Below are 26873 nucleotides of genomic sequence, written 5' to 3'. Positions count from 1 at the left end.
ATTCTCATAATATTCTCTTATTATCTTTTTAATGTATGTAATGTCTGTATTTGCATCACCTCTCTCATTCTTATGTGGCAATTTGTGTCTTTTTTTTTTTTTTTCCTGTAATCAGTCTGGCTAAAGTTTTATCAAATTTATTGGTTTCTCAAGGAACCATCTTCTGTTTTCACTGATTTTCTTTTTCTGTTTTCTGTTTAATTGATTTCTGCTCTGATCTTTATTTTTATTACTATTATTGTTTTTAGGTTTTTAAAGGTTGAAGTATATGTCATTGATTTGAGATCTTTTTTTTTTCTCAACAGAGGTGCTCAATGCAATTAATTTCTTTTTAAGAGCTGCTTTCGATGTATCCCACAAATATTGATATGCTTTATTTTCATTTGGTTCAAAATACTTGCTGCTTTCAGTTTTGATTCATTTTTTGACCCTTGTGGCCAAAGAACATACTTTGCATGACTTAAATCTTTTTAAATTTGACATGTTTTATTGACCTGAATATGGGCAATCTTGGTAAGTGTTCTTTGTGTACTTGAAAAGAATTTGTATTCTGGTGGTGGTGGACATTCTAATAATACCAATTAGGTCAAGTTGGTTGGTACTGTTGTGCAAGTCCTCTGTGTTTCTACTGTTATCCATTTCTTTATCAATTGTTGAGAAAGGAGAGCTTTATCTTACTATAACTGAGACTTTGTCTATTTCTTATTGAGTCCATTGTTTTTGTGTCCAGGCATTTTGAAGTTCTGCTGCTTTTGAACAGGATGTAAGAGGGAAATCAAGGAAAAGTTTTGGGGCACTTAACACAAGTAGCTAGGTGGTATGAGTAGTAGGTAGGTAGTATGGGTAGGTAAAAGGCCTCCAGGTTATGTTGAGTATAAGGAACATCTGGCCCACATGTTGGCTCTGACTAGAGTGATTTATTTTTAGATTGCTCAGAGAGTAATTGCTCCATCTAGGTTACAGTATCTATTTTAATCAAAGTAAAGCACATATCAGGATAAAGAACCAAAAGAATTATCAAAAACATTAGGTTGAATCATATGGAGTTGACATTTGTCTTTGACCTACAAAAACGGTAATTTCTCACAAAGCAAGGATGTTTGTTCATTATAGTATTGTTCAGAATAGTGAAACACTGAGAGTAATGTAAATGTCAAACAGTAAATTATGTCACAATACTGGAAAATTAAAAGTTTTGAGAGATTATTTAATAACTTACTCCTTTTGTGTCCTCATCTAATTTTATAACATTAAATTCTATCTATACAGGCCAGCAACTCCAAAATGCATATCAGAAGTCCAATAGCCCAGAAGATCCAGACTCAGACATTCAATTTCCTGTTCACCATTTTCACTTGGATGTCTAGTCAATATCTGAAATTTAACATGTCCAAAACTGAACTCCTGATCTGTCTTTAAATCCTGTTCTCCCCACATCCTTACTTATCTCAGTTAGTAGAAATTCTAGCCTCTCCTTTCCCATTTGTTCAGGTCAAAATCCTTGGAGTCATTTTCGTTTTTGGTTTTCACATTTTTATTGGGGGCCACCGGGGAGGGGCCCTGTCCCTGTCAACAGAGGAGCTCACAGTTCTTCCACCATTTCAGCCATTCCAACGCTCTGAGGGTCTGGGGGTGGCTAGGCATGTTGGGCCTGTTCCCATCGTCTTGAAAGAGCACTGGGTAGGTAGGTGTAGGGTGTGGCCTGGTTGATCATGATGGTGTACTTAGTGCGTGAGCTGAGTGTGGGCAGAATTAGAGTGAGGCCTCTGGTGGTGAAAGATGCCACTAGCCTGACATTCTTGAGGCAGGTGACGATTCTAGTGGCTCCCCTGGTTTCCCTTGGAGTCATTTTTGACTCTTCCTCATCCCCGATATTCAATCCATCAGGAAACTTTCTGACTTTAGCTTCAAAATATACCCATACCCAATGCTTTTCACCATTGCGACCACTGATGTCTTCTTTCCCTTATACTGCAAAAGCCTCCTGACCTTATTATAATAACTGCAGTTGGTCAATATTTTAAAGAGCACTGGTGAAAATTGTATACATCTGGACTAAGTTCAAATGAACATGGCAGACAGTGTCCGCTCTAAATCATTACCTCATAAAATTTGGAGACATTTGCTCACTATCTTCGTATCTTCTCCTGCATTTTCCTACTCCCCTCCTTTGTTTCCTCCTTAACTGAATATAAGGAACTAAACTGTCTGGAGCAGTTATCAATTTATTGCCCCATAGCAATAAAAATCTTGCTCTGCAACAATGGAGCTAGACCTTCTTGTAAACATTTCTGACAGGTGGCACAGTGTTAATCTTTGTTAATAGAATGCACTGGAGAGGCACTGGAGGAGGGAGCTTCTCTTCCAGCTTCTGCTGTGCTCTCTTCTGTGAGCTCCTCCAGCGTGCAGCTCCTGGCTCTTGGGGAAAGTGAAAGTGAAAATCGCTCAGTCGTGTCTGACTCTTTGCAACCCCATGGACAATATGGTCCACGGAATTCTCCAGGCCAGAATTCTGGCGTGGGAAGCCTTTCCCTTCTCCAGGGGATCTTCCCAACCCAGGGATCGAACCCAGGTCTCCTGCACTGCAGGTGGATTCTTTACCAGCTGAGCCACAAGGGAAGTCCTTGTGGTCTCAGAGGCTAACCTCTTGTGGTAGGGAGGCTTGGGGGGCTCTTTAGTGAGCTTTACTGGTATCACACCTCTCCATGCAGGGCTTCCCTGGCACCTCCTTCTCCAGTGGCTTTCCAGCAAGTTCTGGGCTATGCCACCTCTCCAAGGATGTTTCCCTGGCACCTGACAGCAGATTCCAAACAAGTGGCACTGGTGCAGCATCTCAGTGAGCTCCTCTGCCAGCCAGCGGGCCATGGCTGTGCCCTCTCTAATAAAGTCTGACTCTCAGCCTAAGTGGGAGGGGGCTCTTTGAGGTTTACCTTACCTCAGCCCTAGAGTTGGTAGCTGCTCCCTATATGTGCTATTTTTGTATTCTTTAGAGTTCTTTTTATTGCTTAGTAGCAAATCCTTCATCATTCCAGTTTCTTATAGTAGTCTGTGATGGTTAAATTTTATGCATTAACTTAGCTGGGCCGTGGTACCCAGATATTTAATCAGACATTATTCTGGAAGTTTCTGTGATGGTGTTCTTCAGATGAGACAAACATTTACATTGGTAGACTTTGAGTAAAGCAGATTATCCTCCATAATGTATCCAATCTGTTGAAGGCCTCAATTCAGCATAGGCTGACCTCGTTTGAGCAAGAAGAAATTCTGCCAGTCAGTCATCTTTGAACTTGAACTACATTTCCTTCCTTGGGTCTCCAGTCCACCAGCCTAACCTGCAAATTTTGGATTTACCATGGCTCCACAACTGTCAGGTGATTCCTTAAAATAAATCTCTCTCTATACATATACACACACACACACATCTGTATACATCCTTAGCTCTGTTTCTCTGGATAATTCTAACAGTTCTAAACATTAAACTACCTCTCTTCAGATTGCTATGTGGTTTCTGTCTCTTGATTTGGATCCTGACAAATACACCATTATTTTCCCCTGAACTCAGAATCCATAGTGCAACTATCCAACATCTTTACTTGGATGTCTAACAGGCATGCCAAACTTACAGCCAAAAGTAAGCTCTTGATGTTCCTCCTGCAAACTTGTTTCTCTTACGCTTTTTCCAATCACAGCTAAAGACAACTCCATTTTCAGTGAGGCTTTCCCTGGCTAACCCACTTTACAATTGCAGTCCATCTTTAAGCAGCCCCAGCCACACTTTCAATCCTTCTTCTTTGCTTGCTATTACTGTTATCTAATTATTATATGTATTGGGCTTCCCAGGTGGCTCAGTTGGTAAAGAATCTGCCTGCCAATGCGGGAGATGTGGGTTTGGTCCCTGGGTAGGAACATTCCCTGGAGAAAGAAATAGGAACCCACTCCAGTATTCTTGCCTGGAAAATTCCATGGACAGAGGAGCCTGGTGGGCTACAGTCCATGGGGTCACAAAAGTGTTGGACATGACTCAGCGACTAAACATCAACTATATGTATTACTTGTCATGTTTATTAGGTAATTTGCTCCATTAGAATATAAATTCCATAAAAGCAGGAATCTGATGTGTGTGTGTGTTTAAACTGCTGCATGGTCATAACCTAAAGTAATGCTTAACATGTGGTGAATAATCAATGCATCTCTGCCTTTCACTTTTAGTAAGGACTACAGTGCTAGTTATTTTTGAACGTCTTGTTTATCCCAAATTCATAAATACATTCTACATTTTCTTTCAAAAATTGTTTTTGCTGTTTATGTTTAGATTGTTAAGCTAAGAACTGATTTTTCTGTATGGTGTGAGATAGGGTTCACATTTTCTTTTTACCACTTCTGGAATAACCAGTTGCCCAGCAGATTATATTTCTATCGTGTGTGTGTGTGTGTGTGTGTGCACGCGCGCCTGAATGCATGTGTGTACGCACTCCGTGGAATTCTTCAGGCAAGAATCCTAGAGCAGGTTGCCATTTCCTACTTCAGGAGATCTTCCCGACCCAGGGATTGAACCCACATCTACACTTGTGCCTCTTGCACTGGCAGATGGATTCTTTACCACTGTGCCATCTGGGAAGCTCATATTTCTACCACATAATGGTTTCATGTAGCTTTCTCTCATAATGGCTTTATTGCTCTACTTTCTGGAGTCACTGGCCCTGTGCACTACTCAGTATTAAGGTTCTACAATAATGAAGCAAAACAAAGTATCAACCCCACAGTTTTATTTGTAAAGAACAAAGCATGAAAAGTCATATTTAAATGTACTCCAAAACCTGAAAAACCCACATCAGTTTCTCTGATACATATGTTAAAGTGCTTGATATCACAATACTTTTTAAATTTTAATTATGTTCAGATGAAAAAAAAATCCAGTTCTGATGCATTTTGTTAACAATACAAAGAAAAAAATATATAATTTAAATGCAGAAATGCTTATTTAAAAAAAAGACACACAGGATACATTTATACATGGTTCAAGTGTAACACAGAGAATTCTTTCTATATGTTTAACACCCTCATTTGATTGACAACAGGAACTCTCACCATACCTCTCTACTGTTAACAAGATCTGTCTGGTGTTTGGAATAAAGACTGGGCCACACACAAATACATTTAGGTAAATGTGTCAAGCATAATTCCCTCCCACATAACCCAAGGATACCCTGGATTCATTCAAATGAGGAGAATGTTTTTGATGATTTTTTTTCACTCTGATATTAATTGCTCAGTGTGATACCTTTCTGGATCCAATCTTTATTTTGTCCTTGAGAGGACAATCAGGGCTGCTAAGATCTGAAAGGATGAGGTTCTCCTTGGATTATTCTGATCACACTCCATTGGTATCCTCTTCAAAAAGCTTGGAAATCAGTTTGATTCAAGAGTTTTATAAATGGATTTTAATAGGAATAAGAGACCTAGTAGTTTATTATTTGTTTCTCCTTTTACACTAAAAGGTAATATAACAAGTACTTATATAAGAAACACGGACTTCAAATGACATGGATGACGTGGAAATAGAATTCACTTTATAAAAGTAGAGAAGATCTCAAGACTCCATTCTCAATCAATGAAGGTGTATTAATACTGAAATATAAATAGCTATGGTTCAGATTGTCCTTCCAAATGGTGAAAAAGATAGACTAGTTTCTATAAACCTCACAGAGAAAATACTCAACAGTTCTCAAAATGAAAATCTACTGAAAAATCATAATTCTTAGCAGAAAGAAGCTATTTTATAATTAACAGCTACACTCCCAATGCTGTCAAATAAATATTTCCCTGGGCAATCTGAGGTCCTTGTCTGTTGCCTCATGTTTCAAAGTATCTGAGGGGTCAGCATTTACTATACACAAACTGTTATGTATAGTCTCCATCCCTCTTTTACTCCCATTTACATATAACAGTGCTTTATTGCCAAAAAAGGAAATATGAGCAATTCAGTATTTCCCCTGTATATTCATACAGTGTGACAGAAGTTCATTAAAATGATTTCTTAAAAAGCCATGTTAAAGTAAATACCACAGGGTTACAAAAGGTACAAAATGTATGAAATATTTAAAATAAAATTTAGAGGGAAATCATAAATTTTGCAAGCTTTCGGTTTCTTCTACCAGATTCTTGCCACAGTGGGAAAGAGGAAGGGAAGGTCGGGAGGCCTTCCTTCTGTTCTCAGTAGCCCCATTTTCTCCACTGAGAACACTGCTTTATACTGCTCCACACTGAGCCGCAGTCATTTAAGGCGCAGATGAGCCCCCAAACAGAACAGGGCTTCAGGGTCTCACACATAATACTAACACTGGTGTAATGGCCCTATATCAAAAAGGTGATTATTAGGACTTTCAGAACATTTGAAAAACACTTGGAAGATAAGTATTTCAAGAGGTAACATTTTTGGCAATTTAATTTTAAAATAATTTCTTCTTAAGCTATTTTGTGAAAATACTAATCATGACTCCAGGCACAACTTTTAATTTATTTTGAAGAAAAAAGTCAAATTTGATTTTTGTATACTTTAACTTTGAAGTATGATGATATAGTGATATACTAATATATTAACAGCAAAAAGTATACCTCTGAGTGACTTTCCAAAGTCAGGTCGGAAGGCTGTGTACACTTATAGGTACATTTATTCTAAGAATTTTGCTGCTGTCCTGCTCAAAATACTTTGATACTCAAAGACAGTTATAAGCCATGTAAGAATTGTCTTACTTACTGTATCTCTTACATGACCCCAGACTCTGCATAAGTATCCTTTTCATTCATCAACTTGGGTTCTAAGAACTTTTTGTTTCCAAATAGAAAATTTCTTCTGAAAAGCCACCATTACCCATCACTAGAAATATTCAAAAGAATGGGCTATAGGGCATTCGGGCAGCTCATAAGGAGGTCCGAGGGGTGTGAAGCACAGGCTGTGTGACTGGACTGTGTATAGACTCCCACGGTGATAACTAAAGGGCACAGCATTCTAGACGATGTGTCCGTTCTGGTGTGATTTCTTCTTCTGAAATTGGTCATTTCACTACTGTAGTCAGATAATAGAAAATGGGATGAAATTTCAGGTCAAACTCTTGGGGGGTATTACTTTCTAAAGTAATGGGTTTACTCACAGGTCTGAAATCCACTTTTGCTCCTAGTTTTGTTTTTGGCCGTGCCATAAGGCTTGTGAGATTTTAGTTCCCTGACCAGGGATGAAACCCAGGTCCTCAGCAGTAAAAGTGTGGAATCCTAATCACTGGACTGCCAGGGAATTCCTGCTCCTACTTTTTACAACAGGTGTAATTTTCTATTACTTAAGGTCAATTTGTTAAAATGAATATTAATCCCTATAAATTATTACTATAAATGAATATTAATCATTACCTGCTACCTATATAGGTGGATGAATTAAGATCCAAGGGTAGAAAGACTTATTATTAATATGAATGCCTTGAAGGCCAGTCTCATGTAGCCTGGTATAATTAAAAAAACATGAATTCTACACCCTGTGCTGCCACTGACCAGGTGTGCAGGTAAGTATTTAATCTCTCTGATCCTTAAGTCTTCCCATCTGTAAAATGAGAAGGCTAGATGAGACGACTCAATTCTAGCATGCTAACCTAAGTCACCTCTCTGTTTGTCCAGAATGTGTCAGAAGCAAGGCCTTCGGAAAAGGTAACAAGAACAAAACCCTAGATTGGATCATTCTGTGGTTTCTCATCATTGAAACAGTAAGCACCTGGGTGAAACAGGTTCTGGATATGTCCCATAATAGACTCTCCATGTCCCAGGGGTAGCCACACCACTGTGGGCAAACTTTAGCTGCAGGCAAACAAATTTCTGGTCTACCCAGGTCACCCAGACCCATCTTAAACCCTTTCCATGGTTTCTAAATGCTGCCTTCAGTTCTCCCTTACCTCCTCAAAGACTCAGTCACATATTAAAAGGGAGTGTGCCTTGGCTGAATGCAGTGTTTGATAACGGGAGTGGGGCACTTATTTCACTAGTTTCTTCCTCAAGAGAAAAAGGGAAGCAACACTATTGGCTAAAGCCCAGGACCCGCAGATGACACAAGGGTCCTGAAAGGCCATGACTTTGCTTCTCAGTCACAACTGGGAACAAAACCTGGAGCTCTGCTAAGGCAATTTCACTGCTAACAACGTGCAAATGTCTAAATTACTTACAAGACCAACCGTAACATGAAGACTTACGGTAACGTGCTAACACTGTATTTAACTTCCTTAAAAAACACCAAATTGCAAAGTTTCTCACAACGTTTGGTCTTCCAAACTGTTGCCTCTTGTCTGGCTTCCATTTTGCCAGTCTGCGCAGTACTGGCTTTTACCTTCCTGGGCCCGCAGTATTACATTTTCACCCCTGCTTACAAAGGAACATACAGCTGGCCCTGAAACACCCAGAAAGGGTTCATTCTTTCTCTCTTCTGGTATTTGCATTATCATGGTCAACAAATACTTTCACAAAAACATTCCAAGCCACACAGAGTCCTCCTCCTCCTTCGACATTCTTTCCATTTCCTGAGGGGGGATGGGCACTGGAAGAGGGGAGGCGGGTGATTGAAACCAAACAAAGAGTGTTTGTGGTTATTCTTGAGAGGTAACTGCAGGGTTGAGATGGCCAAATTAAAATTATAGAATCAAACTGCTATTTGCAGTTTTTAAGACTATGAGGCCAACACTCTGAAATTCACATCTCCCCAAAGTACCTCAAATAACAAGAATAAAAATGTCAAGGATGAAGTTAGTCTAGGCTAATCTTTCCAAAGTGTAAAGAAGTTAATATAATCCCACAATTTCACAGACTTCTCAGGGCTTTGTGTGTTCTCTTTTCAGTGTAGCCAAGCTCCTGGGGTCCAGTATTTAAAATATTTGAATTATATCTTTATCTTGTGCTGATGAAAAAATTTTTCCAAGACTGGAAGAGTGGCTCAATTCAAATTATGAAACCATCTGAAACTTAAAAGATGTAAATGAGGGCTACTCTCCCCTACAGCAGGTAAACTGTTTACATTCACAATATAAAGGGTAAGACACCAGGATGGCTGGCAAGTACATAACAATGCTTTCTGGATTCCTTTGTGGTACCTGGAGGAAATAAAAAGCCCCAATGGGTTGTACTATATTTACATGTTTACTGGCTTCTTCCTGACTAGCACCACTCTCCCCACTACCCAACTCCCAATACTTTTAAGCTACTGATTTTAAGTTACAGGAGTATTCAATCTAAGAAAAGTATCTTATTAGAGTAATAGAATTTCTTAAAGAAGAGAGAATATTTACACACATCTAACACATGAAAATACTCTATTTTATACTAAATTCCAGGTTCAAATGAACTACAATACAGCATTTTGCCTTGTCTGCAGTGTGAGGACTGTTCACATTGGGGGACACGCCGTGCCGCCCCTGCAGTGACTCACTGACTTGTCAGACAAGTCCAAATCCGTCCCCGTTGTGGGGAAGGTTCAGGAACAAGGGTTCTGGTCTGAGTTTCTAGCTAATTGGGTTACACATCCACTCCTTTGATGAGCGAGCCTTCTAAGACTATGGTGAAGTCCTGGATGGTCTGCAGAATGCGGATAAGGGAGTTGACCGTCATGTGATCTCGCAGGAGGGCGCTCTCCTCATACATTCGGGTGATGGCAGGACACTCGGCTAACAGAGGAATCCACTGTGGGAGCAGGCGATCTCTGCAGACCCAAACAGAAACAAGTCCTGAGCACTGCTGCCCTGCTGCAGAACTACACACACACTGGAGCTTTGGACAGAAGGTGCGAGGCTGAATGGGGCGAAATCTAGCCAAGCTCTGAGGTCACCAGACAGAAAATCAAAGTCAAGTAGTTGGATAATTACTGGTTAAAAAGATAAGGTAATGAAACAGTGTACGCTAAGGGGGAAAGGAAACCTATCAGATTCTATGAGTGAGTTTGCACAAGTTGGCCATCAAGACTTAGATGTGGTAAAGATATTCTCTATTCTGATTCTACCTCTTTTAAAAAGAAGCAGAATGTCATTTTGTATTGTTTAACAGAGATGTTATCCAGACATCTGTGACGACATGCCACAGTAGATCTTTTGGGAAGAAAGCCTCCATTAAATTGTAGGGACTAGCACTTTAAAAAAAAATTTACACAACATAAAAAGGTAAGAATAAAATCAAAGCAGAAAACATTAAGTAGATCTTACAAAAAGTAAGTGTTACATTGATCTAATAAATCACAACAGTAAAGAGAGAAAAGGAGATAAGGATCATGCTCAAAAGGAACTTAAAAAGCACAGCTGAAGTTGGACAGCTTTTATTAAGAAGAAATATAGAATTTAGCTCAATTAACTAGCTGTTTCAGGAGGACAGGATCTCATCTTTAATGTTTCCTAATTACACTGACATTAGTATCTGTCGCTAAGTTGCTTAGACACCCTTGCTGAGCAGCTGTCAGTATACCTTCATGACAAGGCAGCTAGGCCATCCTACAAGAGGTGCTGGGGCTTAGAAGAAAACAAACACTGCACGGATAAAAAATCTTCTAAGGGTCTGTGTGGTTCATTTCTTACAATTTTGACAGCTGTTTTAAAATTAATGGATTGTATAGCTCCTATGTGTCATTTTACAAAAAGAAAGGGGTAGGAAACTGTCTTAAAGAGACTTTCCACAGTAAGAATTCTCAGTGTCATCGAATTTAAAGCAATATGGTACTGTGTACACACCATACAAGCTCTGTACAGAAAATATGTATGTGTGAGTGTGCTGTTGTGTCCAATACCTCCACCTGTCTGTGGTGCAGTACTGTGTCATGGTTCAGAGCTTGGGGCTCTGGGGTGACACTGGGTATAAATCTTGGCTCTGCCTCTTTCTAGCTGTGTGACCTTTGGAAAGTCTGTTAACTTATCTGTGCCTCTTCTACTTTCTATTTTCTCACCTATACAGTGGGGATATTGCTTGCTCCTTCATGCAGTGGTGGTGGTGAAGTGATAGGAGGGTTAAATGAGATAATACATGGGAAGTGCTAAGTATAGTGCCCAACACACAGCAAATACCCAATAAACAGGAGTCTCATAAAACTTGGAATGGAAGAAACCAACCGGAGAGCTTTGGAAGGGGCATGGTTTGGTATAAACCTTTCTAAATTCTTGTTCAACACATGACAAAGATAGGGAAAGTCAAGAACTGGCTTAATACCGTGTTCCAAGGCAAACTAAGATCTGGAATTTGCCATCCTTCCCAATATTCCGGGGTGCAGTATTAATAGCATTTACATAGTGGCAGAAGGTTTTGCAGGATGATTTCTGAATGAGGACATCATCTTCATTATCTAGAATCTGGTCAGTGGTTTCAAAATAAGCAACTGCTCTCTCTGGGGAAGGAAATCAGAGATATTACAATACACATTAATACTTCATATACAAAAAGATGAAACAGTTTATTCTGGAAATACTAAAGATGCTTTGCATTATAGCCATTCCTAAAACCAAAACCATTATTTTATCATTGGTTTCACAATAAATCCTAAAGGCCCATGTTTCCTGGTAGAACCATATGCTCCCAGATATTTATTTTCTAATCTAGACTACACTCTAGATGGTTAGAAAGCTTACTCTCTTTAGAATACCTTCAAAAATGGCAATTGATAGCAACGAAAAAATACACATGGTCTTGTCTGTTAAGACTGGATCCTTCTAGGCGTAAGTAGCAAAGACATGGTAGCCACTGAGGTGGTGCCCTTTGATCCAGTTATAGGATGGCTGGCTAACATTCTGCAGCAAAGTCCTTGAAACAGAACTGCTTCAGTAAATCTGAGGAAGAGTTATTAATACACATATCAGAAGCAGGGCTAGTAAGATTCAGTGCATTCCAAAAGGAAAAAAATACCCCGCTCTAGGGGCCTAGCTCTGTCCACTTTCCTTTCTTTGTCTAAAAGTTCAAATTTGGATAAAACCAACCATTTCATCCAGGTCTTATTTACAAAACATGAAACGATTAATCACCCTGTTAAAGAGACTGTGAATTGTAGAAGAGCTGCATAGCAAAATAAAGAATGCAAAGTTTAGGGAGCTAGAGAACCACAATCTAATTGAACTTTCCTGAAGATGGAAACATTCTATATCTGCAAGGTCCAATTCTATAGCCCCTTGTAGGGCCAGTATGACTAAGGGAGTCAATTTAAAATTTGATTTAAATTAAGTCAATTTAAATAGCCACATGTGACTAGTGGTTACCATACTGGATAGCACAGAACTAGAGTAATCTTTTTAAAACAAATTATATCCTATTCCTCAGCTCCCTGGTAGCTCAGAGTCTGCCTGTAATGCAGGAGACCTGGGTTTGATCCCTGGGTTGGGAAGATCCCCTAGAGAAGGGCGTGGTAACCCACTCGAGTATTCTTGCCTGGAGAATCCAATCCCCATGGACAGAGAAGCCTGGCAGGCTACAGTCCATGGGGTCGCAAAGGAGTCGAACACGACTGAGTAACTAAGCACACCTTAGCGCCAAGTCTTCCAATGGCTTCCCATTCCATTCAGGATAAAGACCAACTGCTTTCAAAGACACAGAAGGCCCTCCACAACCCGGCTCTAGCAATAAAGATCCTCTCTCCAAATACCCACCTCTCTCCCTCATTCTGTTCCAGTCACACTCACCTCCTTGCTGCTCTACAGAAAGCCAAGCACAGCCCCACCCTGCTCTGCAAGGGCACCTGTCTCAGCCTGGGGTGCTCTCTTCCTGGTATTCACAAGGCTCACTTCCTCACATCCTTAAAGTCTTTGCTCAACAGTACCTTATCAACAAGGTCTATAACCTTCCTAATTAAAAGAGTTCTCCCACTCCGTTTCCTTTTGCCTTGCTCCATTTTTGTCTGCATCAATGATGACCTTCCAACATATCAGATAAATTACATATCTGTTATGATTTTGTGTATTGTTTGCCCTCCTGACCCCACAAGATTGTAAGTTTGTCAACCATAGGAATTTCTGTGTCTTGTTTACTTTTAACTTGAAGTGTATATCTTGAGCATCTAAAATAGTTTAGAATATTGTGAACACACACACAGAGATATTTGTTGACTGAATGAAAAGCACAGACACTGCTTATTTGATATTTACTTTGAAAAACATATACCCTTAACACCAACCCTTATTTGCTCAAATTCTTGGGCTTTTTGAGTTTTCTAAGACACATTTCAATGACCTTACAACAATGCACACCAGCTTTAATTTACCTATGAAGTCCCAGATGAAGACATTCTTGTGAAAGATGCGAGCTGATTTGAAGCCATGGTGGAAAACTTGCTCAAGCGCCGCAACTAAGCCGCTCTCTCCACACAGCAGCACAGTGAGGCTTCCTCTCTGTGGAGAGCAACACACAGTGCCAGAGAATGAGCTCCCGCATCGACGTTTAAGAAAACAGCAGAGGAGCAAGTGCTGAGGGTAGCTGTGAAACATGTTTTTGCAGCTATTAATTAACAAGCTTACAAATAAAAATTAAAGCACCTTTTTATTGCCCTATGTATCATGTATAAAAGCAGCTTTAAAATCCTACCACAGTAAGTTTTATAGCCCATCATACCTCTTTTTCAGGTTTGTGAAAATGTTTCACAATGTTGTTCACAGCTTCTCCAATTCCTTCTTGGATCTGTCCTGCATTGGGTTCTAAAAAATAATGAATAATGGCAGAAATTTCAGGCAAGGAAAATAAACCAAGTACTACAGGACATCAACTGTGCCTGCCTGTACAGGAAACACTTCACCAGGGCAGGCTGCCTTGTCAGGGATCCATGGAACTTGCCTTGCCAGTTTGGTCAAGTGAGGCATACTGGCACAAAGGAAAAGGATCTAAGAGACCCCCAAGACTCAAATCCCAGCCTTCCCATTCAAAATCTGTAACTATAGTCACCAATTTTAAGTATGTAATTTGATGAGTTTTGACAGATGTGTAGACATGTAACTACCACTATAATCAAAATACAGAAAATTGCCATCAACCCCCAAAGTTCCGCTGTTCCCCTTTACAGTCAATTCCCTTCCCCAGCTTGTAACTTTGTAACCCCTGTCAACTACTCATCTGCTTTCCATCATTATTATATTGCCTTTTCTAGAATTTAATAAATAGAATTGTATAATGTCTGCTTTTTCTCACCTGGCACAATACTTTTGATTCATCCATGATGTTAGCTATATCAACAGTATTGCTGAATAGTATCCCACCGACTAGATGTATCACTATCTGCTTATCCACTTACCAGCTGGTGGATATTGCAAGTGTTTCCATTCTGGCTATTATGAATAAAGCTGCTTGGAAAATTTGAGTATGAGTCTTGGTATAGATATATGCATTCATTTCTCTAGGATATATACATCTAGATTGAGAGTTCTGGGTGAAGTGTAGGGTTAGTACATGTATATATCTTTATAAGAAATTGCCAAATGGTTTTTCCTTTTGTATTCCCATTGAAATATATGCGTATTCACTATTGTCTATCCTCTTTTTAGCTATTCTAGTGTATGTGCGGTATTAAGTTTACTTTGGAGGCAGAAAAGAATTATGGATAAAGGGAATCATTTATTAAAGAATAAGGGAGATTGTTAAAGACTGTATCATTCTAATAGTTAATATATCACTATATGCTAACAAACGGATATAGAATAATAATATCTAAGGAAATTGCTTTGTTAACTAAGGACCTCTTAGGTACCTCTTATTAATAAGGTACCTCCAATAACTCATGGTTATTGTCTATGAATTGAAATAAAACCACTTGACTGTCTCTTTAGTTTTCTGTGGCTCCTGTAATAGATGACCACAAATTTAGTAACTTAAAAAAGGGAGAAATTTCTTCTCTCACAATTCCAGAGGGAGAAGTCAGAAATCAGTATCAATGGGTGGAAATCAAGTTGTGGACAGGGCTGTGCTTCCTCAGGAGGCTCAATGGAAGAAGTTGCTCCTTGCCTCTTCAAGCCCAGGTGGCATTCCTTGGCCTGTGCCCACATCATCCAGTCTCTGCCTCCATCTGTCTATTTATTGTCTTCTCCTCTGTGTGTCTAATTTCCTCTATCTTATAACAATACATGTAATTAAATTTAGGGTTCACCTGGATAACCCAGATAATTTCCCTATCTCAAGATCCTTAACTTACTCAATTGAGTAACATTTACATATCCCAGGGATTAAAATTTGATATCCTTGGGAGACTAAAGACCACATTAGTATAAACTAGAAGTTTATTGTGCTATTAAAAATGGCATGTGAACACAATATCCCATCTGTAGAAGTCACTTTTTTATATATTTTGTCACTTCTACAGGAAGTTTGGGGGTGGGGTGGGGAGTGGAATTTTTAGAATTACTCTTAGACAAAGGGGCTTTGGATAACTAGATATGAGAGTACTATAACTGTCCTTATTCTTCCTTGAAGTTTCAGGCAAAATATTATTTATTCATACCTTCAGAGCATAACTGAAATAGAGCAGGTGGTTTTTTATTGGATTTTAACATCTAAATTCTTCAGGCTTTTAATTATTTGTAATTATCCTGCCTTATTTCCCCCCTTTTCTCTCTCCACTCTAAAGTCTTTCTCACAAATTAATTTTCCTCAGCTTTCTTTTTAATCTCCTTACCATAATTCATTTAACACAACAGTTTTTTATGAAATGGCCAAATGATGCCTAAAACATCTAAGACACATTGGAAAATAAAAAAACAACTAATTACTGGTAGTTTTTCCTGTCAGTGATGTGATGCTCAGTCTCCTGGCCACAGTGGGTGATTTCTGCTGGGGTGGAGTCCGACACTGCTTTACTAGATCCTCATCTGCTGCTGATGTCATCAATTCTCCAATGAGAATTCTCTCCAGACTTCCATCATCAATGCCTTTCCCCAGCCACCGCCCACATGGGAACCTAGCAGGACAGAAATAACCTTCAGAATCTCCAATATGTTACTAGCTTTAATCAGAATTTTTAAATGGCATCAAGGGTGAAACCCATCATTTTAGTGGGTGTTCAGCCTGTGGGTGATTTTTTCATTATAAAAAATTGCAAACACTTAAAAAAGAAGACAAAAAAATAGACACCCATGTTCTTATGACTTAGTTATAACATTCTCCCATATGCTTCATTTTTGTTTTTTGTTAAAAGTATTTTAAAGTAAATCACACATCAGGACATTTTACTAATTACTTCAGTGAATCTCTGAAAAATAAAGAAGTCTCTCTTGTATAGCCATAAATTATTATTATCAAATTAAAGTAACTTTTAAATATTTTCTCATACCTCATCTGTATCAAAATTCTGTAGTTAGTGTCAACAAGAGTATCTTCAAACTAGATGTTAATGGGGGAATTAAGTTCCAGGAAAAAAGGGGAGAATGTTCTCAAAGAGGAGTGCTGGCTGCAATCAGGAGTGTCCAAAAGAGCCTTTTGTCTTACTGATATTATTTTTTAAGTTTCTTTTTTTCCTTTTCTTACCAGAGTTTCAATCTTTTTCAACATATTTGTGGACTAAGTGTTAGCAGCAAACACAATCAGTCTTTTTGAGAAGTATTTTGGGGGCAATTTTGTATTTGGAACAAAATAACAGAACTTTGTTATTACATAAACAAGACAACCCAAAAAACTAAAGTAAAATTCAAAAGGTAGTGGGAAAGCTTTAGAATGAAAATAATTCTCAAACTTTTTCTTGTCTAAAAAGTATTAAAAGAAGTCTGAACTCCCAAGGACATTTACTTACCTATATGTATGTCCTGTGATTTCATTTCTGACCATGACACAATCCACTAGCCATTTGGCTAACAGTCCTGAGTTATCGTGACCGATCTGGACAGTCGTCAGCTTCCCCAGATTCTGGCACTGTAGGGACAGGATCATAAGGTACTCAGTTCCCAATCTTTTCCTGCCACCTCTCAGCTTTAGTAGTGGTTCCAAACAATTTACAAGTGCAGAGGACTCTGCATAATGTGTTCTGTTGTGCACTAGAGAAAAATATCCAAATAGATCCCTTCTAATGAGACAGGAAACATAGGAACATTATTAAATGAGAGGGATTACATGTCAGAGTAGATATGTAAACAGGTGCTTGAAGAACACTTGGGAAGGAACAATGATTTCCAACTGGAGAATCCAGAAACATCACCGTAGATTTTTTTTCCTTTGAAGGATGAGAAGAATTCCAAAAAATGGGAAAGGATGCTATTTAGTTATAGAGAGGTCAGAAAAATAATTATAGACATAAAAAATCACCAAGTTCTTCTGCTTTAATAAATACTAAGGCAGACTGACCTCAAACATCATCTAGAAGTCTCTGAAGCTACTGTTAAAAAAAAAAAAAACATAGTTATCAGCATTCTTCCTGACCCTTTGTGGGTAAGTACAAAAGAAAGTGATGATAAAAAAAAAAAGCGATGATAACAGAAATGGTAAAAATAAATGTCAACAAAATTCTGATGAAAGATCACAGACCCCAACTGACTATGTATAGCTGGGAACCTCAAAGCTATGAGTTCTCAAAGCACTTCACATCTTTGAATCATAGCGATCTAGGTGATGGAGGAGGGCATGTTGAATTAGTTGTGGCAGCAGAGATGGAAAGAAGCAGGCAGATGTGAGAGTCTGGAAACAGCAATGATGGGACTTATAATGCAGTTTATGCTTTATAGCAGTCAAAGAAAAGCCAAGGATTTTAATCTTTTATATACAGATAGCTGTGAGCCCACTGAATAGTGTCAAAATAAGCTCTTGGGCAGTGTCATGACTCTGAGTGGAAACTGCCATTCCTAGACCCCAGGAAGAGAACGTTCAGTTAGTACCATTTCCCTTCGGAAAGGAGAACAGATGTTTGTCTCCTTTCTGCATGCCAGGATCAACCAGCATGTGGGCTCAAAAGTATGGGGCTACTTCACCAGGTAAGACCGGAAAACTGACTATCATAGTGAGAGGTATTTTCGCAAGATCACTTTATAAATATCACCATGTGGTCTAAAGGCCAAAGCATGAAAAGCAGCTCCCGTTCCCTTTGTCCAGGTTCAGGCAGGGTGAATTTACAGTTTGGAAGAGAACCACTGTGGGGAAAGCATTCACCTGAATGTTCTCTACGTGCCAGGTTTTACAACACACGTTGGGAATTATGGAAAAGGACCTGGCAAAGCCCCAGAGTGCACCACTACAAGTAGAAATACACAGCTTAACAATTAAAATAACAATAAGAATGCAAAACAAATTCATGTGTTCCAGACAACTTTTGGAGAAGGCAATGGCACCCCACTCCAGTACTCTTGCCTGGCAAATTCCATGGACGGAGGAGCCTGGTAGACTGCAGTCCATGGGGTCGCTAAGAGTCAGACACGACTGAGCGACTTCACTTTCACTTTTCACTTTCATGCATTGGAGAAGGAAATGGCAACCCACTCCAGTGTTCTTGCCTGGAAAATCCCAGGGATGGGGGAGCCTGATGGGCTGCCATCTATGGGGTCGCACAGAGTCGGACATGACTGAAGCGACTTAGCAGCAGCAGCAGTAGCAGACAACTTTAGGTATATAATCTTCTAAATGATCCTGCATGCTTAATTACCCTTTGTATTATTTGACTCGGGGAAAAATGAAAAACTGAAACTGGCATTGTTGTGTAGAACTATGTATGACACTTTGTGCTAAGAAAGCAATTAGCTGAACCTACTTCAAAAGTCATTTCAAGGAGGTTTTTGGGAATCTGCATTACTCCCGTGTCTCCTAGTTCTCCTGATACACAGATCCAAGGGTTTGACGTGATGATCGCGTTGCTCAGCTTTTTGATGGGAATGATCACTGACCTATATGGAATCACTGAAAGAAAAATGCTGAAATTAATACAAAATAACAATGAAGTTCTCCTGAAGAAAACAAATATATGTTCAGAATTCTGTTGGCTTTCACAGATAATTTGCTTTTTAATGATCTATCAAGATATAAACTTAAGCAACAGGATGAGATCATAACCTCCTCTAGTCTAGAAAGATGAGGTCTGGTATTAAGCCACAAGTCCCAGTACTTGTACTAGTTTCCATACTTATACATCATTATGTATACATGGCATTGTTGTTGTTCAGTTGCTAAACTCTGTCCGACTCTTTGCAACCCCCATGGACTGCAGCACACCAGGCTCCTCTGTCCTTCACTATTACCTGGAGTTTGCTCAAATTCTTATACATCGAGTCAGTGATAACTATCTAACCATCTCAACCTCTGTCACCCTCTTATCCTTTTGCCCTCAATCCTTCTCAGTACCAGGGTCTTTTTCAATGAGTTGGCTATTCGCATCAGGTGGCCAAAGTATTGGAGCTTCAGCTGCAGCAACAGTCCTTTCAACAAATATTCAGGGTTGATTCCCTTCAGGATTGACTGATTTGATCTCCATGCAGTCCAAGGGACTCTCAAAAGAGTATTTTCCAGCACCACAATTCGAAAGCACCAATTCTTCAGCACTCAGCCTTCTCATGGTCCAACTCTCACACCCATAACATGGCATGCTTATCATCAGCACTACATTTTATAAACAATGTCAGGCATTAGCACCAGAATACCTGAGGACATAGACAGTGACTGTGTAGTATTTTCATTGCTTTGATGTTTTTATTCATTTTGTTCCAAAATGGAGTACAAATGAGCATGGTTACTGGCATGGTTTCATATAAGGAAAGTGGTTGGTGACTACTTGCATAGTATCTGCTTGTTGCTGATTTTCTTGGGCAATGCTTCACAACACTGCACTCCAGAACTTTCTCACCCCAGTGTTACAGTCCTATATGCAAAGCCAGTAATAGACAACAGCACCTCCATTCCAGTTGTAATATGAAGTCTATTAGCTACAACTTGGAAAGGGGGCTCTAGGGCAAGAGATGCCTCAGGGAGAGAATAAGGATGCGGAAAGGAATTTGTGAAATCGTCCCTTTGAAGGCTCTTCAAAGGCAAGCCACTAGATGTCACTGGCCAAACACCATCGTTTGCTCAAATGTGGAACCCACAGTTAGGCATTCCACACACCTCCATTTCCTTTAAAAAATGAGGACGGCTCAGACACATTAGCATATTTTTAGCCCTCAGAGCCATACGTTTTTTTTTTTTTTTAAAGCAGGGTAGAATCAATATTTTGGTTGGTATTCTCTTCATCCAGTCACAAGAGAACTATTAAAAAGTCCTCTTTGAAAGAACTACATGCAGGATTAAAAACAGTCACTGGACAAGGGGCTCAGATACTGCCTCACAAGAGGGGTTCATGTTTCAGTGTGCTCTTAGATGAGCAAAATGAATGGGATAAATGGCTCATTTCTCTAATTTTACATAGAGGACTTTCTTTCTGTTGGCTGAATAACTCCCCTTTCTGTCCTTTTATTTTGGCTGAAGGAAAGGAAAATGTCAGAGAAAAAGGCCATATTTTCATGGCTTAGTAATCATGAGACTCAAACGATTTTTGAAACTGAAAGCAGAAGAGGTTAGTGCAAGATGTTATTTTAGGTGCCAGAGGCTACTCATTTCTTTCACTAATAGGATTAGAAAAGATGCAGAAAAAGGCTTGTTTAGGGTCAGCAGTTCTGTTGGCTGCAAAGGGCTCACAGATACACAACAATGATTTCATAAAGCAGAAAAAGAGTAGTAGTATTAAACTCAGAATATTTATTTCATGAAGTATTTCAATTCCCTGGTTTTAAGAGTTACATGGATAAAGAGAAATCTGCAGATATGGGGAAGAGCTTAGGAGTCCCTCTGCAATTTCTTTTCTTTCAAAATTGTGTATAACACCTTAGCTTCTAATTAACTAACAGTATCTTGACAGATATTACAGGTTAGTCTAATAACCATTCTAACTCCATTTTCTTTGTCTGCCTCTACCAGAGACTTAGAAGACCAAAACCTACACAACTCTGCCCAGTGAAATACTGGTTATATTTATTGAAATTTCTCAGAAAACTATGTTCTTCTGGCACAGATTCTGACCCCTCTTCCTTGGCACTGCTTCCTTCTTCAGGCTGGAGGGTAAACTGAGAACAGCTATCCTGTGATCATGAGGTGATTAGCACACACTGGCAGCGGTCACAGGGCTTGGGTCTGTGATAGCACTGCAGACTGCCTACTTCAAGACTTCTCACTGTGTAAGAAAAACAAAACTACCGATTTGTTTAAACCACTGTTTTCTGATATTTGCAACTGAAAATAATTCCTAACTGATACAAGTAAAAATTCTCCAAAGTAGGGAAGGGGACCAATGTGACAGAATAAATACTATAATTTAGTTTATCAAAAACACATCTTCAATCAGTATTTCCTCCCTCTTGTTGTTGTTCAGCGGCTAAGCTGTGTCTGACTCTTTTTGACCCCCATGGACCGTAGCATGTCAGGTTTTCCTGTCCTTCACTATCTCCCAGAGTTTGCTCAAATTCATGTCCATTAGCATTCAGAGTCTATTTAACCACCATATTCTCATTTTGCTCTTGACGTCAATCTTTCCCAGCATCAGGGTCTTTTTCAATGAGTTGACTCTCCATCAAGTGGACAAAGTATTGGAGCTTCAACTTCAGCATTAGTCCTTGCAGTGAATATTCAAGGCCGATTTCCTTATAGTGACTGGTATGATCTCCTTGCAGTCCAAGGAACTCTCAAGAGTCTTCTTAACACCACAATTTGAAAGCATCAGTTCCTTGGTGCTCAGCCTTCTTTACGGTCCAACTCACACATCTATACATGACTACTGGAAAAACCACAGCTTTGAGTATACGGACCTTTGTCAGCAAAGTGATGTCTCTGCTTTTGAATACGTTGTCTAGGTTTGTCACAGCTCTCCTTCCATGGGGCAAGCACTTTAATTTCATGGCTGTATTCACTGTCCTCAGTGAGGTGATTTTGGACCCAAGAAAATAAAATCTGTCACTGCTTCCACTTTCCCCCCTTCTATTTGCCATGAAGTGATGGGACTAGATGCCATGATTTTAGTTTTTTGAATGTTGAGTTTTATGCCAGCTTCTTCACTCTCCTCTTTCACGTTCATCAAGAGGCTCTTTAGATTAACTTTACTTTCTGCCATTAGAGTGGTATCATCTGCATATCTGAGTTTGTTGATATTTCTCCTGGCAATCTTGATTCCAGCTTACAATTCATCCAGTCAGGCATTAACTGCTATATAAGAAGTTATAGAAGTTACATAAACAGGGTGACAATTTACAACCTTGTCTTACTTCTTCCCTAATTTTAAACCAGTCAGTTGTTCCATGTAAGTTTCTAATTGCTTCTTAAGCCACATACAGGTTTCTCAGGAGACAAGTAAGGTAGTGTGGTATTACCATTTCTTGAAGTATTTTCCACAGTTTGTTGTGATCCACACAAAGGCTTTAGTGTAGTCAATGAAGCAGATTTTTTTTTTTTTTAATTCCCTTGCTTTCTCTATGATCCAGCGGATATTGGCAATTTGATCTCTGGTTCCTCTGCCTTTTCTAAACCCAGCTTGTACATCTAGAAATTCGCAGTTCACGTACTGCTGAAGTCAAGCTTGAAGGGTTTTGAGCATAACCTTACTAGTATTCAAAATGAGTGCAACTGTATGGTAGTTTGAACATTCTTTGGCACTGCTATTCTTTGGGGTTGGAATGAAAATGGACCTTTTCCAGTCCTGTGGCTGCTACAGAATTTTCGAATTTGCTGGCATATTGAATGCAGCACTTTCAAAGCATCATCCTTTAGGATCTGAAATAGCTCAGCTGGAATTCCATCACCTCCACTAGCTTTGTTTGTAGTCACATTTCCTAAGGTCCACTTCACACTCCATGATGTCTGGCTCTAGGTAAGTGACCACACCATCGTGGTTATCTGGGTCATTAAGATCTTCAACATTCAGCAAGATTCTGAAGTCTTTCTGAATCATCAAAGTTTAATGATGTTCAGTTTAGTTCAGTTGCTCAGTCCTGTCCAACTCTTTGCAACCCCATGGACTGCAGCACACCAGGCTTCCCTGGCCATCACCAACTCCTGGAGCTTGCTCAAACTCATGTCCATCGAGTTGGTGATGTCATCCAACCATTTTGTCCTCTGTCGTCCCCTTCTCCTCCTGCCTTCAATCTTTCCCAGCACCAGGGTCTTTTTCAGTGAGTCAGTTCTTCACAACAGGTGGCCAAAGTATTGAGTTTCAGCTTTAGCATCAGTCCTTCAGATGAATATTCAGGACTGATTTCCTTTAGGGTTGACTGGTTTGATCTCCCTGCAGTCCCAGAGACTCTCAAGAGTCTTCACCACAGTTCTAAAGCATCAATTCTTCAGCACTCAGTTTTCTTTATAATTCAATTTTCATATTCACACATGACTACTGGAAAAACCATAGCTTTGACTAGACAGACCTTTGTTGGCAAAGTAATATCTTTGCTTTTTAATATGCTGTCTAGGTTGGTCATAGCTTTTCTTCCAAGGAGCAAGCATCTTTTAATTTCATGGCTGTTCAGTTACATGTTTATTATTATCATATACTGATTCTTTGAATTTATGTGTTTCAGATAAGACACTGCAATGTTTGTTTAATAAAACATTCCTCTTCACATCAACCCCATTTCCTACTGCAGGATGGGTTTTTTGGTAAGCAGACTCTGAGTCAGAAATCAGCATGAAGAATGCTGCTTCTGGGTTCAACACGTGAGGAAGAAAGGGTGGGCTGAGGCAGAAACTGAGCTCTGATGCTGTGAGTCCTCAGCTGATACCACAGTGAGTTCTGGGGCAGCCCAGGGATCAGGCAGGGATCCTGGCTGGCTTTAGTAGGACGGACAGCCTCAGGGATGGTAGTTTTCTTTGGTGAGACATTCCCCAAATAGCCGAGGGTTGTCTTCAGGAGGTGGGGCTGCTGGGCTGTAACCTTTATTGCTAAATGGAGATGGGGTTGGGCAGGGAAGGTTGGGGGAGGGGTGGATGTTACAGTGTCTGTCTCACTGAACTGTGGTATGTCTCACTTTTAAAAATATAAACTCTTATTCCATTAGTCATCCGAGCAGCACTTCACTTAACATTCACTTCTCCAGACTTACTGATAGTGGTGAAGACACTGGTGAAGCAGAAATAGTCCACAGCATTGAGGGAAAGAAGATGGTAAAGAAACTGCTCTCTTTCTTCTTCACAACGGAGAAAAGCATAACGTTTATAAAGCTTCCTAGGAAAGGATAAGACAAACACAAAGTAATAGTATTGTGTATTTTTCTTTATGTCTTCCGCTAAAAAATACTTCCTCTTAGACAAACGATGAGTAGAAACTTCAATCTAGAAAGAACAGACAATTCATAAAAATGAATGTATATACGTTAATATTTTAACCTACTTAGTAATTAAAGAAACAACCTCCTGTGAATTCATTTTGTCCATTAAAGTAATAAAGATTTAAAATTAATGATCAGTGCTGATGGGGGTGTATGTGGGGGGTGGCAGTGAATAACAGAAAGTGTAATCTGAAAATTTCAGAAAAGCAATTTGTTGGTAATATTTAAGTAATTAAAAATAATTATTCTTTGACTTATTAATTTTATTTTAAGGACTCAGTCCTAAGGATATAATATGAAATGGCAAAGATTTACTCACAAATGTCCACTTGAATATTATTTGTAAAAAATAAAAACACTGAGTTGGCCAAAAAGTTCATTCAGGTTTTTCCAACCCAATATATCACAGTATACTAATTTAAAATAAAGTTTAGGACTTTCCTAGTGATACAATGGGTAAGAATCCATCTGCCAATGCAGGGAACACAGCTTCAATCCCTGGGTCTGAGAAAATTTCACATGTCATGGCACAACTAAGCCCAGGCGCCACAAGTACTGAGCCTGAGCTCCAGAGCCTGCAAGCTGCAACGAGAGAAGCAACAGCAGTGAGAAGGCCACGCACCGCAACTAGAGAGTAGTCCCCTGCTCATGGCAGCAAGAGAAAGCCAGCATGCAGAGTGAAGACTCAGTGCAGCTAAAAACAAATTTTAAAAAATTTGTTAAAAAAATTAAGTTTAAGAAGAATTTTAACAATAACAAAACTACTACTCCCCACATCTGCTATTAATAGCCTATGGTGGATTTTTTTTTTCCCTCATCCCATGGCTGAAGGACATAACATTCACTAAAGATAAATTTTTAAAAATACTGACTAGTTATAATCATCCATATTATAGTGTTTGGAAGATATCTTTCTGGAAAATTTAAACCACTCTGTGTTTCAGATGTTTCACTTCAAATAAGGATTGAATTTTAACTGAGTAAGAAAAAAACTACTGCTCCCTAAAACAGTAACTTTTTATTAAGCATTTACATTTAAGCATTTCCCAAGTATTTCATAGTTATTAATATATCTAATCCTCGTGATCACATGAGAGGTAAGTCTATTAGCATTCTCCTTTTACAGATGAGGAAAAGTGATAAAATGAAGTTAAGGATCTTGCCTAAAAGGCCATTCAAATAGTGAATAGTAAAGGCAGTATTTGAACACAGGCATTCAGATTTCAGAGACTTTATGACATAGAAAATGTTATGGTATAATATTAACCTGAAAAAAGGGTGAGCTGAATTGCAAATACAGTATAATCTTAACTAAGAGAACATGCATAGAAGGAAGTACAGTAGAAAACATACTTAGAAAAGATACTTAGTAGTTACCTTTACGTAGCAACATTTTTAAACGACTATCATTTTCTGCTTTGTACTCTGGCCACAAAGGGCAGAAGACTTATCAGCAGGGATAAGGTGTGGGGAGTGTAGTCAGTTTTAAGAGGAGACGGTCAGGTTCACAGGCTGTACTTCACATCATATATTCTTTATCTAACTCATTCTTTGGATATTAAGAGTCATCCTAAAATGCTCCAAGGGATAACTAACTCTACAGTGATACATACAAATTTAAAATCACAAAAAGAATTGGGTTATGGTGGGATTCCAACACTCTCGTGTTTGAGGTCTCTGCTGAATCCTTTGCATGCCTTTGCTCTAGAGAACCCCAAAGCCCTTAATTTTCAAATTAATTCTACTATATGTATTATCATCTAGGTTTCTGATGGAGTAAAGGGAATCAATCAAAACAGTTAATTAACTAATATGCTCTTGACTGGTTTACTGGCTCTACACTACTAAATATAAGTATTGGTAAGACTCTCAGAGAAGCTCTTTACTATGGACCTTTTTTTTGCTACTCCTGGTTTTGTTGTGATCTTCACAATATGATACAAGGTTTACACAAATTCAACCCATCTTTTGGGTATTTCCCTTGTGGCTCAGCTGGTAAAGCTTCCCTTGTGGCTCAGCTGGTAAAGAATCCACCTGCAATGTGGGAAACCTGGGTTCAATCTCTGGGTTGGGAGACCCCCTGGAGAAGGGAAAGGCTACCCATTCCAGTATTCTGGCCTGGAGAATTCCTTGGACTGTACAGTCCATGGGTTCGCAAAGAGCTGGACACAACTGAGCCACTTTCACTTTTTGGATGCTACCATCAACCTGTGGGACTACTTAGCTTTTTTTTTCTGAAAAAGGTAGCACCATCTGCCTCTGGCTATGAAATCTGTACCCTCCCATATATAATCAAATAGGAGGTCATGACACAGAGTTTCTGAAACATGTGCCTGTTAGAAAGGAAGAGTACATGTGCAAGGAGTGAACAACTCATGCTAAAGAAGGCAGCCTGTCAGTCTATGCAACTTATTTTGTAGGCATAGGTCATAGAAACAGAAATGCCTCGAGGCCACCTCTTACTTTGTGAGCAGCTGGTTAGAGAGCAACTGCTTGAGATGCTGGGACAAGACCTTCTTTTCTAGAGACAATCTTATCCATGCTCGAGCTCGTCCGACATCAGTCTTGATCTCACTCATGTTTTGAATATGCCTAAAG

At 39.3% G+C, this 26873-nt stretch overlaps 1 protein-coding gene across 5 annotated transcripts in view; it reads right to left on the bottom strand.

Annotated features, from left to right (window-relative positions):
- Window positions 1-4749: 4749 nt before the first annotated feature.
- Window positions 4750-26873, bottom strand: part of DENND5B (DENN domain containing 5B) — a 221050-nt gene continuing 198926 nt past the window's right edge. For all 5 annotated transcript variants that reach the window (XM_061417469.1, XM_061417470.1, XM_061417471.1 and 2 more), the window contains 9 exons: window positions 26739-26867; window positions 24051-24172; window positions 18695-18840; window positions 16754-16872; window positions 15738-15925; window positions 13597-13679; window positions 13250-13376; window positions 11215-11389; window positions 4750-9727 (listed from right to left, as the gene is read on the bottom strand). In XM_061417469.1, coding sequence (XP_061273453.1) covers window positions 9544-9727; window positions 11215-11389; window positions 13250-13376; window positions 13597-13679; window positions 15738-15925; window positions 16754-16872; window positions 18695-18840; window positions 24051-24172; window positions 26739-26867 — 1273 coding nt within the window. In that variant the 3' untranslated portion in view covers window positions 4750-9543. The remainder of the gene's footprint in view (window positions 9728-11214; window positions 11390-13249; window positions 13377-13596; window positions 13680-15737; window positions 15926-16753; window positions 16873-18694; window positions 18841-24050; window positions 24173-26738; window positions 26868-26873) is intronic.

Source organism: Bos javanicus, chromosome 5 (genome assembly GCF_032452875.1).
Source record: "Bos javanicus breed banteng chromosome 5, ARS-OSU_banteng_1.0, whole genome shotgun sequence".
NCBI classification, from domain to species: Eukaryota; Metazoa; Chordata; class Mammalia; order Artiodactyla; family Bovidae; genus Bos; species Bos javanicus.
Note: the sequence above shows the minus strand (reverse complement) of the source record. Positions and strands in the feature narration are given on the sequence as shown.